At 36.9% G+C, this 14,138-nt stretch overlaps 1 protein-coding gene and 1 long non-coding RNA gene across 5 annotated transcripts in view; one reads left to right on the top strand and one right to left on the bottom strand.

Annotated features, from left to right (window-relative positions):
- Positions 1 to 276: 276 nt before the first annotated feature.
- LOC132905688 (protein sidekick) overlaps positions 277 to 14,138 on the top strand; it is a 44,392-nt gene continuing 30,530 nt past the window's right edge. For all 4 annotated transcript variants that reach the window (XM_060957250.1, XM_060957249.1, XM_060957248.1 and 1 more), the window contains exon 1: positions 277 to 1,369. In XM_060957250.1, coding sequence (XP_060813233.1) covers positions 1,273 to 1,369 — 97 coding nt within the window. In that variant the 5' untranslated portion in view covers positions 277 to 1,272. The remainder of the gene's footprint in view (positions 1,370 to 14,138) is intronic.
- On the bottom strand, positions 11,303 to 12,176 carry LOC132905466 (uncharacterized). Its single transcript, XR_009657805.1, has 2 exons — positions 11,893 to 12,176; positions 11,303 to 11,726 (listed from the first exon to the last, which is right to left on the bottom strand). It is a non-coding gene; the product is annotated as an uncharacterized LOC132905466 (long non-coding RNA).

The raw sequence follows: 14,138 nt of genomic DNA, 5'->3' as shown, positions 1-14,138 counted from the left end.
TACAGTATAATATAAAAAATAATACTTCTACACTGTTTATAATAACGAGTTTCAAACAAAAGTATTTTTTATTTAAAAGTAAATTCCTATATTCATGTGATAATTTATAGCAAATACCAACCAACGCATTTAACATCCAGAAAACTTCTGATTGGCCGCCGTATCTTTTTGTTGATTGGTTGAACAGCATTAGGGCAGTTCGAGCATGCGCGTGGTTGCGATTTCAACTTTACGCCTTCTGTGAACGCTGCCGATGACGGCCAGTCAACAAAACTTTGTAATTCGAACGAAACTCACGGACGGTTCGCATCATGCGTCGCGTCGTGCAAGTTTTTACATTTCGTTAGGGTTTCGTAAATAAAAGTTTTTCGATTATGTTTTTAATTTGAATAAAAAAAACGTATTAGAGCGTTTCTAATAAATTTAACGGTGTTGCCAGGTGTTACCAGGTGAATGTGATCGTTTTGTGCCGCGTTACCTGGGATTTACCTGAAGAGACAACCGTACGGAAGAATGCATGAAAACTTCACTTCTCACGTACATTGCAATCGCTAGAAAAAATAAGTTTCGATAAGAAATATGAAATCAAGTGCGTTGACATTTGGATTTTAATATTTCGAGTATATGTACAAGTTTACCTGTTCTACGATCGGTGTATCGTTTAATTCTCGTAAAAATTCATAATTTTTTCCCCCGTTGCTGCAACAATTCTTGTGTGATCTCATCCGTTAATTCATACATCTTCCGACGATAAGATTACAAAGCTTTGTTTACATTTTTATGATACTGACCGCATTTCACGTGTATAATTTCGAAAAATGATGCGGAATGTGAAAATGAACCGCAAGGTAACATCCAACGATACGTAATGTTAATTTTAACGAGGAAGCTTAGGAACTTGAACTATTAAGTCCAAGGTGAAAGAAAAAAGAACCAATTACCGTACAGAAATTAAATCAAAAGTCGAATGGAAAACAGTACAGATGCTTCGAGACATTTGGTTTTTCGAAAGGAGGAGGGACTACGAGTGCAAGTAAAAGGAATGTTGTCTCACAGGTGTACGCCGTAATACTCTTCCGTTACGCCTACTAAAAAGAAATAACGCAACTCGAGGCTGAATTCGCACGTGAACTTAAAAATGTGGATATCGTATAGGAATTGTTGGTACTCGTTTGCGTAACTTCGTCGTGGAATTTGTATGACGTTCCCGGGTTGAAGTGTTAAGGAAGTGGTGCAAGTGGGCAAGAGCGGCGAGGAATTCACCAAAGTAACATGGAGATGCCGTGGAGAAATGCAGTGGCGGACCTGTCGACCTTCCTGTTTGCCGCTGTTTATTTCATTTGGATCGCTGGAAGCGCCTGCGCCACCGGTGAGTTTTCGCGCCCATTTTCATCCCCTTCACCATTTTTTGACTTCCTTCCGCATATATCGCGCACGTTTTCTTTACCCGTACAATTTTTTGCTTAAAACGAACATCTTTTTATTAACTCTGCTATATCCTTTAGGTCAATTTGTACGTGATTTTCTATGATCAAAAGTTTAGTTTTTCGTTTCGGTTTTTCTTAAGACATTAGAAGTCTTTTTATTTGTTGAAACAAGATTGAAATTGAAAGATAAATATTTGAGGATTGTAGCAAGATTGACAAAAATATAAAATACTTTTATTTTCTATTCTACGCTTTGATGTAAGAATTTTTAAATTTCTTTTCTCTCAAAGATAATATCTTAATATTCATAACTTCACATAGTTGCATAGAACGAAATGGTATGCTAACTGTTGATTATTACTATGTATTGCTGTGGGGAATTTATAACTTCATTTACTAAGTGTTAGCAATATGAAGCATATTTTTCAGTTTTCGGATTAAACGTATTTGGAGGTGTCACGATACGAAAATGTACGACGCGATTATTGAAATTTATACTGGTGCAGGATTTTTGGATGATAAATCGTGAACTCTCTCTCGAGGTTGCCGGTAATTGCTGTCGTTATTACGCGTACGAACTGTATTCGCTTTGTCATGAAACTGGCACGAGAACAGGTTACACACTCGCTGTTACAATATTTGTGACAACGATGAACGTTCAACGTGAGTGCGAGACGACAGAGAATCGAACCAAACGGTTCTTGAAACGGGTCAAGCCTAATTCGCAGCGATTTAAACATCGGGAACATTGCTGAGTAGAGCAAACAATGATTCCTTGGCGTTTGGCCAAATTGCTTTTATCCACATATCTGCGTATACGTGAATGACAAATGAGCGGATATTTGCCCAAAACAGGAACTTCGAAGCTTCTTCGCAATGTGTATCTCGATTTAACATTAATTTTTTGAACTACGTGCGTTCGGATCTTTGAAACTGATAGGTGTCGAATATTTAAACTTAGAAAATCGTAATTTAAAGAAATTCCCGAAGTGTGGGTGCGAGCCATTGGTGGGTCGTGGGCTGCTTTTGGATAGGTCGCGTTAAATATTACAATAAGGGATTAATTTACATATTTGTCAGGGTAGTATTACTCATTCAGAATCGTTGGATGAACAATTCAAAATCGATTCAGTTAAAGACGATATGAGAATTACTATCGGCGTCTAGTTTCTCTCAACTCGCACATATGAATCAAATCAATTTTGAATCGTTTATCAATCAATTCTCGATAGTAATTACATTTTGCGTAATCTTCGGATTGATTGTAATTATTGTTTCTGAAAATGGGCCTCGTCCCATAAATGTTTGAGAGAAGCCTTAAATAATTAAATGTAGAGCAAAAGAGGGTCTTTTAATGCAATATGACTATTTAATATCGAGCGTATTCTACGTTACAATAAATTCCAATTTAAATTAGGTCTTTGTATTTGCGTGAAATTCCTTACGCCCAAGTGACCTAATACAGTGTAGTTTCGCTCTATTATGGAATTAATTGTGCAGTTATATGATTTATTGCGACGGTATCGATGAGTAGCCGTTCCTAGTGGCAGTATAATGCGCTTCATTACGAATGGTATCAAGGACAGATTGCACGCGTAACGTCGTTAAGTGGATTCTCGTTAATGGACCATAAGTTGTTTTATACGGTAGAACAACCGCCAAATACCGCTGCGGATTTATGCTCTGTTCTTATGAGTGCATGCATTAGCCTAAAAGAATAGTCGCGAGCATTACTTTATACACTACGATAAATCCGCGGAAGAAATTATCGATTTAAATTTTTAGACGACAATTTTTACATATCAACAATTTTTCTATTTTATCGTGTTTAATGAAAATATTTTTTTTTTTACTATTACTGAAATGAAAATATATTATGAAATAATATTATTCCAAGTTAGAACACCGATTATTTTCACGGACTGTACGATAATAAAGTAGCATGCTTCCTCTAAAGCATTTTATCCCGAATAAACGCGGAGGCAATACTCCTGCTTACACCGTGCCGGAAATTCGTTTATTAAAACAGTGGAGAAATTGGGGCAGATTTTCCTACGATATGGCGGCGACATTATTTATCGCAATACACGTATGAGGCGAGACCATGGCACGTGCTGTATGTATTCTTTCGGATCGTCAACCAAGAGGTCAACGGTTTAACTTCGTTCACACAATTGGCCGGATTAACGTCGTAATAAATCTCAATTAGGGTGGCTCCTACGCTCCCGTGTATGGGAGGGACGGATTTTCGCGGATTTTTATTTTCCTTCCTTCACATCGCGTTTCAAAGGAACCGACCAAGGATTTCCATGTGAATTGATACAGGTGCCGCGATTCCAATTCATGGGTGTATATGCATAGTAATCCTAAACTGGTTTCTGAATAATTTAACAAAAATTTAACCTGATACAAGCTAAATTTCGAAAGAAAATAATCGGAGTGGTGTAAAGATTTGGAGCAGCTTGCATGATGCTCCAGTTGCCTAAATTCGTCCCCTATCTCTTCTTATCGACGGCGTGATATATCAATGGCTGGTGTTGTTTAAAGAAAATTTAATCAATGATTGACTGTCTTCGCTATACGAAGTTACGCTTGCGTCGGTCAGACATAAAATGAAAAGTCTGGAACGAAGATGGTAACATTCCTTCAGACTTACTTTTAGTTTTTCGACATCTAAATTATTTAATAGTATTCAAAAGACTAATTGCTATATTTGCTACTGCATGAACGGTAATGAAATTTGTATACTTTGTACATTCTCATAAATATTTGCGGTCTAACAATGAGCAGTCTATAAAAGAATATAGGATCACGTGCATCGGTGTTAGCTACATATGTAATCAAGATGGTATACGGATGCACGCTCTTTAATACTAATTATCGATGGTAGAGTAGTACGTACACGCGAGCCGAATGTGTAGCTCACTCAGGTATGCTTCTTCATTACTCACTGGTGGGTAATAATAGATTACTTTCTGACTGAATCTAAAAGAATGCAGGAAAAAAAATGCGCAAACTATTTAAAGACAGAGGAAAAACGCGTTTTTCTTACTTTTACGTCTTATTCTGGTAACTGGAAGTGAGTACTTTAACTCTTTCAAGACGAATTTTTCTTTTGACAATGAACGTAATAATGTAACGAGCTATAATACACTGTATGGTATGGTTGGTAACTACATACGCACTTAGTGAAGTGAATATGTTAGGCGAGTTAGCACAACCATTTATTAAACGCTCAAACTGGTGTCATAGTACTCTAAACATTTACCAATTCTTTTATCTATGTTGTTTAAAACATTCAACGGTATCGTAGGTTAATCATACGTAGCGGTCTATTATACACCATGTTTTCTTTTATTCCATACATATTTACTTAACAATATAAAATATGAAAGCGTTAAGCTCTCAAAAAGTTAACAATTTATTTATATTATATATTATTAATTAATTTTTAGCAGTTTATTTTAGTATATAAAACAGAACAAGCCCGTATATAATTTATTATATCATTCAAGATGTAATTAATAATAATTAGAATACAGCCTGTGTGTAACTTATTCAGATATATAGGAATAAAATCATAACATATAGGGCAGAATTTATTTCCAATAGAAATGAAACGACGTGTAAAAAAAAAAGCTTTCAAAACAAAAAAATTATTACATGTATATTCAAGAGATTATCAATCCGAGTAATGATCGTCTTTCTTAGTGCTTAATATATCTGAGTGCTAAAATCTCAGCGTCCATTACCATGCCTAATAATTTCTGAAAGAGCAAAGAATTATTCTTGCGACCCTTCATCGTTTTCATTTTAACACCACCTCGACACGATGAAACAACGGGCAATGGCTCCGATTAAAAAGCAGAGAGAACGCATACATACGACTGTATAGTTTCACAGTCAAATTTTCCGCTGTAGAAACACTGTGTACGCGAAATTGGTATATATTTCGTATACGCGTCGCAAGGAAAACGAGTGTTCTCGTGTTTCCAGGTCGACGGTCGACATGATGCAGTCGAGTAAAGAGTATATGAGTGCATTCTGGTGTAAAGGTAAATTGGCAAACGATTCGTAGGGAAAAGAACACATGGCAACCAAGCCGAGGTCTCGCGTTTAAAAACGCGACCGGTAGTGTGTTTAACAATCCTTAAATACGATGAAAGAGAAAAAGTACGAATTATCAGAATCTATTTCTACCTTTTCCAAGTTTTTAAAAGGCTTCGTAATGTCGTTGTTTCGAGGAACGTATGCTGATTTTTTCTGCCATTGTATCTCATTTCCTAATAGAACGGTTTTTCGAGAGTTTTTTCAAGATGGAATTGATTTTGCAGGCTTGAGGACCAATTATAGCGTAAAAGGATAAAAAGTTTTGAGATCTTCTTAATATAATAGAGTTCCATTTCTTTGAACCTATCGATGAAACGCGAAGATATGTAAATCAGCCATAATTTTCTTATATTCTCCTCAAAATTAGTAACAGAATAAAGCAATCGCCATATTCAAATTTCATTACAGCAATTTTAATATCATGCTATTTATCAGAAATTCTACAACACGGAGATCAAGCATTAGCTAATACCCGTTTTGCCATAAAATTCGCATAATAACAACGACTTCCTTGTAATTTTCTTGAAATTAGGAAGTTTTTTTAACGGAAGGGAGCACAATTTCTTCGAAAATGAAGCAAGGGCTGTAACAAAAAACTTCATCTGCGTTGCGACAGTAATTACCATTTTCACGCGGCCCTGCCGTGTGCTCCAACTTTGCGAAGATATCAAACGATCTACATACCTTGCTCTGAAAACGTTCGTTTCGCGATCCCACCGCTGCGTTGGTAATGACTTCCTGCTTTCGCAATGCAAACGATCCGCCCGCGATCAACGATACGAAAGCGAAGTTACACGACATCACCCCCAATGTGGAGAGTAACGGTTGGACGATCATTAAATTATTATTATTATGGACGGAGAAAGAGTGAAAGAGACAGAGGAAAGGGTGATTACACGTAATATGGCGGAGTATCGGATTCGGTGGATCGGCAGGAAGAGAAGATTTCTCATGTTTCCAGTTCGTTGTGGTCGCCACAATACTGGATGGTCCAGAGCTGTGGGATTAACCCTTTGCATTCGGAGAAACATTTCTAATTTGCTGCCTGCTGCGGTCCTTGAATTTTTTAAGCCTCAGTTTCATTTTAGTTTCAAATTGTTTTGTGCAATGTATTTCGCGTTGAATAAATTGAGAAAATTTTCTGTTTAGTAACAAGAATGCTAAAAAATTTAAGTATTTAAAATAGTAGGAAATTCAAGCATAGAAATTAAACAGTTAAATATTATTTGACGAATTCTATTAGTTTTCCAAGTATAAAAATGTTTTAAATATTCCGTGTTATCCATAGGTAAAAGACCATACGTTCGGTAACCTGTGCTGTGTAAAAGGTAAGCGTTTGGTGGTATGAGTAGCATATAATGCCAAGAAAGGTATCTATCACTGGCGTCAGCTTAAACCGTAGTACAATAGAGGACAAGGGCCTTTACCTGGTCTTCGAGCACCAGCTCTTCCCTTCGTGTATTGGCCTCTGTTCCACTCTAGCATTTTCTACAGCGTCCTATTCACCTTCACCAGGTATCTGCCCTTTTTTCTTGGCAAGGTATCGGCCAGCGATGGCTACGAACGAATTTTAAAATCATCATTGATCCTGTCTTTGTCGTGTGTACGTTAGTTTAATTATTAATTCCGTGACAAAAGAAGATTCTTTGTCAGACACTTTATGAAAGATGCCCTCGTCCTATTATTTTAAAATTTCATGAAATTCAATAATTTACGATTAAAAGATATCGCGAAGAATAAAATCTATCAATTTTCATTCTTCAATTGACCACTCGTACGAACAGACAGAGAGAGGTTATGTTTTATAATAGATAAATTGCCATTATGTATCTACTTAGGCTATTTGTTACTCGACAATTGCTCCCTTTAGCTTCGTGTCTTTCGTTGTGTTAACTGCTATCCTATCATCGTCAAATAGTTTCGTATTTTGCAAATTATACATTGCACTATTGTTTCTTATCGTAACGTTAATATGTAAGCAATATGGACAATTATAACATTAGCATCTCACGTGTTAATAAAATTTAGAAAGTTTGATGTGATAAATGTTCAAATACTTTCGTGGATCAGTGATGAACGAAGTGAGGTCACGAGATGCGAGATATCAAAATGCGAGGTAAATAACATTGGGTCGCGAGATATTTCGTCGAAGATCGTAAAAGAGGTTAAAGATCGGAACCTAGATCGTTCCATAGCGCTTTACCATCCGTACGAGAATCTCTAGGCTCGTTGTCCACGTGTAGTGCGTTGCTGTTGCCCCACGGCGACGAAGAATACGTGTATGAATGCCTTTGCTCGTCGGCCGGATGTCCCCCCCTCTCCTTTCCTTTCCTTTTATTTCTTCACCGCATCATCTTCATTATCGTCATCTTTCTCCGTATAGCGGATAGCGGGCCAATTCGCCCTTCAGCATGTTACAACTTCCTCTTCGCTTCCATGAAACGACCAAGTTTTGCGTTTCCGATTGCTTTTGTACCTTCGTCGACGTAGTGGTCGATGAAAGTACAGCCCGCTATTGGATCTCGCAGGAATGTTTCAACTGCAGTTTTTGTCTTTGGTTTTATTCGTTTCATTCTTTGAATGGAATTAAGCAAATCGTTTGAAAATCAAACCTAAACGTAACTTTGTATAAAATGGCTTTACTTTCAAATTAACTTTACTATACTATCGTCTCTGTTCTGTTCTGTTTTCTTTCTCGGAGAAAGAATTTCGATTCTTGTGAAATTTCTAATTTGATTGCGAGCGAATCGTAAAAATGATTACGTACTATGCAAGCGAGGGAAGTAAGTTATGGAACTAATAATAAGCTTTTCTAACGATACCGAGTTGCGAGTAAAGATCTCACCTCGTTCCCATTGGAATGTTTCGTACGAACGCGAAGATATGAGAAAAGTTGCTGAACAGAACGACAAACGTTTGTGTTTCAAAGAACGGAGCGATCTACATGCCCTAGAATCGTTTTTGGGTCGTGTATTTGATCTCGAAATGAATCTGTATCCTTGCATACATCATTTCGCCCCGTTGTGGTGCATGAATGCACATGACACATTATTTAACATTAAAACAATCAATCTATAACGTACAAAAATACTATATATAAATAATCATAATTAAAGCATTATGATGACATAACATTTTTTAAATATCTTTTAAATTAATCAATTTCCGACTATTAATCATTTTGTTAACCAAAATTTCTTTTTTTAACGGAATTCTAAATCGGTTCACTCATCATTGATTCATCGAGTGAAAATGATTACGTACTACCTGTCTGTCCGTTTATCGTTGATCAAATGAAAATGTGTTGCATCTGCTTCAAAACTCTGGAAGCAGGAACATTTGTGTTATTATTATCATGGTTTCGTTTATAATGTATACAGGACTGTTTGTTCAGATGGTAACAATCGATTGAAGCGGCGGAAAGATAGTATATCACGGAGCACTGAATTTTACTTTGCCGCTATAGCTACTAATTTCTAACTTTTCGTATCAGTTTATGCCTGTTTAACCTTCCATTATGAGGTGAACTTTATTACAGGTTTCGAGTTGCCTATTTTAAATTCTTTATACGTTTATCCTGTCGGTTTATTCGAGAAAATAAAATCATTTTTTGAATTTGTTGAATGTGTTAATTCTTCTACGAATGTCTAAAATTCGTTGAATTCAGTTGAGTAATTTTACGAAATGTCAAAATTTTGTCCTTACTTCCACTTATTAGACTTAAATTCAATACTTCTAGCACGATCTACAAATTTATAGAAGATCTAAGAAACGTATTTACAATAGCTGAAACGATACTCACAAATGGGTAATGTCAATTAATTAACGAAACGACCTAGCAAGCATCTACCAACCTTCGTTCATAGAATGCGTACACGATTTTCGTGTTTTCCCATCACTCGGCTTTCATTAGAACGTGTCTCTGATGTTGTGGAAGTGTAACAAGAAATGACCGTTTCTTTCGTGGCGTTCGAGTCATCGTTTGCCATAATTCCCATTATTATTCTCGCTAGGGTCGTCTAAACGCGTAAAGAACCGAGCCAAGGCGGTTCTGTCGTCTCATGGTAGCCGGTGTAGAGGCCACTGACCGCCCCCGGCAAGGCTTTCTCATCTTCCACTTCTTCTTTTCGGTTTTGTTCTCCGTGAAACACGAAGAGAGAGAGAGGGACACGCACGTGTGCTGCGTGCCTTCGAACGCATCGACGCACGTAAGTGGCCCCGGTGCAGGTCGATTGAGACGAGCTCTCCTCTTTATGGAAGAATAGGCAACTGCCTGGAATGACGGATTCTACGGACAGTGGATTCTATTCACCGGGAACAGTAAAGTCAGAATCAGGTTTTTCGTTTTTAGTGCACTCCTTACAGCGTCCAACGTTGGTTTATTCTTTGGTTAGCTCATAGAGTAGCGTCATGGTCGAGGTATAAACCTGGGCAAAATGGCTTTTACGCTTTCGATTTCGTGGAATGAATCGATCCGAATAATGTCTCGAAACTTTACCGTATCTCTATGCTCTGAATCACGTACGATATTCTATTCGATTTCATTTATGCTCAATGATTTGGAAAATTGTTTACAGATTGGTTATAGTTCCGTACTTTTGTATAGACTACTTGAATTACTCTGGGTAAAAGAGATTCAAGCTACTTGAATTAATCTGAATAAAATAAAACGGCCACGTCTTAGATAATAAAAAGGACGCAACGTATGCGTCAGTAACGAGGAATGAACTTGAGAACAAAGAAATAAATCTAACATTTCATATTCTAACGTTTTCATTTTCCTTTAGATCGCTTTAGGTGACCGTAAAAACTTGGTAACGACCAGAGAGATAAAAATTACACTTCAGGCCAGTCGCGTCATAGCAGGTCTATCTTTTCGCGAAAAGAATCACTTTACATAACGTTAAAACCGGCGTGGAACATGGCCGAGGTTTAGCTGATCTTGCATTTGCCACGTTGTTCTATCTCTTTGACTTGGAAATGAACAGGGAAGCGGAGGATGAAAATGTTTCGACGAAAATCCAAGGATTACACGTGCATCGTTTAATTCCTCGGCTATAATTCCTTCGCGTGAATCGGTCAGTGAATCGTGACCGATTCGCTTTTTGAAACTTTCGTTTCGCTCCTGAACGAAAGCCCCTTGCTACTCTTGTGAAATTTTTACACTGATCGAAGAAACAAATTCGGTGTCATGATGTAATCCATAGATCGGATCTGTATGTAAATTTACAGTTTTGTGAACGCAATAAAATAGAAGGCAAATAGAAATTAAATTTTGTTTAATTACGTAGCACGAAGCTTAAGAAAATATCTTCAATGCAATTTTCTGGTCATTTTCTAAAGTTTTACTTGGAACTAGAAAGGATAGTATCAACCTCGAATTTTATTCGTTCGATCGTTCTATCAAAAATTCTTTACGTTTACTTACGTCAACTTATAGCAAAATCTATTTAACATCCTGAAATAGTATAAAGCAGTAGATTTTCGAGCAATGACTAAACCAGACTCGAACGATTCCTTGGGTGTGCTCTACGGACAGTGACTCGATTCAAAGGAATCCTTTCAAGACCCTCGATAGTCTGAGTCGACCATTGCCCGTTGAGCCTTTGCAATACGAAGAAATCAAGCTTTCAGCAGATACGAAGAATCTAATGACGTATCCACGCAGATTTTTCAATTAACTGTAAGAACGGAAATGGAATATCCTGGTCGATTCGACCAGCATGAAACATTCGTGAAATTACAAATATTCTTTTGCGAAATGCAATGGTAATATAAATTTATTAATAATTAATTCCAAAATAAGAACTATTTATATGTACATGCCTTATACGTATATGTTATGCCATTATTATATTTCTCTATTTCTCAATTTATGGTTGCTTCATACTGAAACTAATAATATGGTATAATATCAATTCGAGGACAACAACTTTTTCCTTAGCATTTAATCTCCTTAATACGCAAATTAAAAAATAATACACAAAAATAAAAGAAAGCAAGGGTTTCGCAGAAACATTTTCTTTCCTTTTCCATCAAATTACCTCTTGGTGCCTCGCCAATTGTATTCTTCCATTCAGTTCCATTCGCTGCATACCGATGTAAGGATGCAATAATCGTATCGAAAACCTCTCTCTTTCTCCTCCAATGGAAATTTATCGTCCACGTGTTGTTCGTTATGAAACCAGCCTACCAAATGGAAAAAAGTGAACGTTTTCAAAGCGTGCTTGTGCCCTCCTCGATTAGGAAGAAGGTTCCGTTAGGATTAGGAGACCCCTCTCTCTTCCTCTCTGTCGGGGACGCGAAAATAGTGAAACGCGTGACCTGTCGTTTTTCTCTAGTATCTGATACTCACACGCATTATATTTAGTCGTCAGCGTACAGCTTTATTGTTTTAAGATCTTTCGAAGCGAACGACCTACGTGTCACGCCTCGTTTCCAGCTTTTTCTGCCTTTTCCTCCGCCTGTTCTTCTTCCTTTCGTTGTGGGTCGCTGCTAAACAGCCGCTACTCGCGAGATTCGCGAAGTTATATCGAAGGATTTCTGTCCCTCTCACTGGGTGTTCAAAGAGCGAAATAGAGATGCAAAACGAAGAAAAGGGGAGAATAGAGGAAAACGACTGTGCGGAAGAGCGAGGGCGATCTCTTTCAGCCTGGCTCTATAAGCTTCTTTCAACCGGGCGAAGCCCAGGCTATCAAGACGGTCTTAAACAGCTCTGAAATTCATGACTCGAGAGCGGCGAGCACCGAACTCTGCTTGCTGATCTTCCATGTTTTCGCATACGGTCAATGGAATGATTTATTTCAAAAACTGCGTAACATCAACTGGATATTTACTTGTTTGATTTTGTCTATTGACTCGTTTGCTGCTTCATTCGGATTCTCGTTGCTATTGTAGATTACGTGTTTACGAATTTATGGAAAATTTAAGCGTGCAAAAATGTTTCACATCTTTTTATCGAAATGAAAGTTTACTTAATATAACGCAGCTACGCAAGTAATTTTCTTCAAATTAGTTCGAAAAGAAAGAAATGATGTCGTAACTTTTAGTTAATATCCTGAAGTATACGAACAAACTCGTGGAGTCACCGTAGTCGAAGTAATCTGATTCTATACGTGGCTGTTTTTTAAAGGACCAAGTACCACTCACGCGAGGTACTTTGGTCTTTTTATTTCTAACGAATTACGGTGCATGCTTTTCAGAAGACGAAAGTACGCGCATTTGTGAGAATTAGCGTAGATCTGCTGTTACGCGTAAGAAGATCGGATGTATTTGCAGATTTTTCACACAGCCGTTTCGTTTTAGTATTTTGCGTTACTTCTGTATAGATTTTTATATTTAGATTATTTTTGTGTGAAAAATTAAGAAATTTAAAACTATCAATTAATACGTAGACATGTTTATACATAATGTATGTTTGAACATAGAGATACTAAAAATATTCTACTAATCTTTTTGTATTTTCTTCCAGTCGCGGGGAGACGCGATCGCAATGAAACGCGTCAACGGGAGTCGTAAATTCCCGTTACGATTATAACAATCGACACCGCGAACAGGTCGATCCCCTTATTTCTTGTGGGATAATAGGGGTGTTTGTTGTGTAATAAAACTGTAGTCAACAGTTCTATAATATATATATTAAGGGTAACTTATTACCCTTAATATTGCGCCGTCTAAGTATATAATATATTAACTTGATGTCGCGTAGACCGTAGTGAGAATGATATCCTGTTATTGGATCAGGATATCATTGGCTCACGCTTTTCGTCAGTAAGAGTGAGCGTGCCGATCTGTGATACCCATTGGTTCTAGTCCTCATTAATGAATGATGATAGGAGGAGAAAACCTCCTACCATCGTTGCTAGTGGATGTCATTATTCCTGGAAATAACCAGTTTTTTCATTATAGAAATATCCGATTTTTCCGTTAGGTAAATACTGCTTTCTCCGTAATTTAATAGAGCATAATAAACCTAAGGACATTTCTACGACCTAGCCATAAACCGAAAATATTTCTAGGGTTCGAAATTCCTTCAGGGTAAATAGATTAAATTAAGAGCATTACTAACAAGTAATTAAACTAAAAATTTAAGGTTTATGGAGGATCGGACTAGCGACATATGTGCCGCTATCAGCCAGGCAGTGAATGATGGCGTGCTGATTGTTTCACACGACGTAACACTTTTATTACAATATATTTCTGTAATCCTCATCTATTAGATTATAATCCCTAAGCAATTAAGCGCGTTAATAAATTAACTAAAATTTTAATATCGAATTCAATATGGTAAATAATGCTCACTGGAAAAAATATTCAAATGTGAGTTTCCTGGTCTTCAAGATTTATCAGAATAAAATTTAGTTGAAATCAACAACCTCATATCTATGATTTTTTGTCTTCAAAGTATTATATCTCTTTAAAAAAAAAATAGAGATATCACATAGCATTCCTCGTATTTTATAAATAGCGTCCGTTGTAGAAAAATTATTATCCAAGATAGGAATGAACTACCAACTTCCAGGAAACTTCGGTTTCCTGGTATTTCATAGATAACATTCATCATAGAAAAATTATCAAAGGTAGAAATTAACGTCGAAACAT

Source organism: Bombus pascuorum, chromosome 3 (genome assembly GCF_905332965.1).
Source record: "Bombus pascuorum chromosome 3, iyBomPasc1.1, whole genome shotgun sequence".
In the NCBI taxonomy this organism is placed as follows: domain Eukaryota; kingdom Metazoa; phylum Arthropoda; class Insecta; order Hymenoptera; family Apidae; genus Bombus; species Bombus pascuorum.
This window is presented reverse-complemented; position numbering and strand designations above follow the sequence as displayed.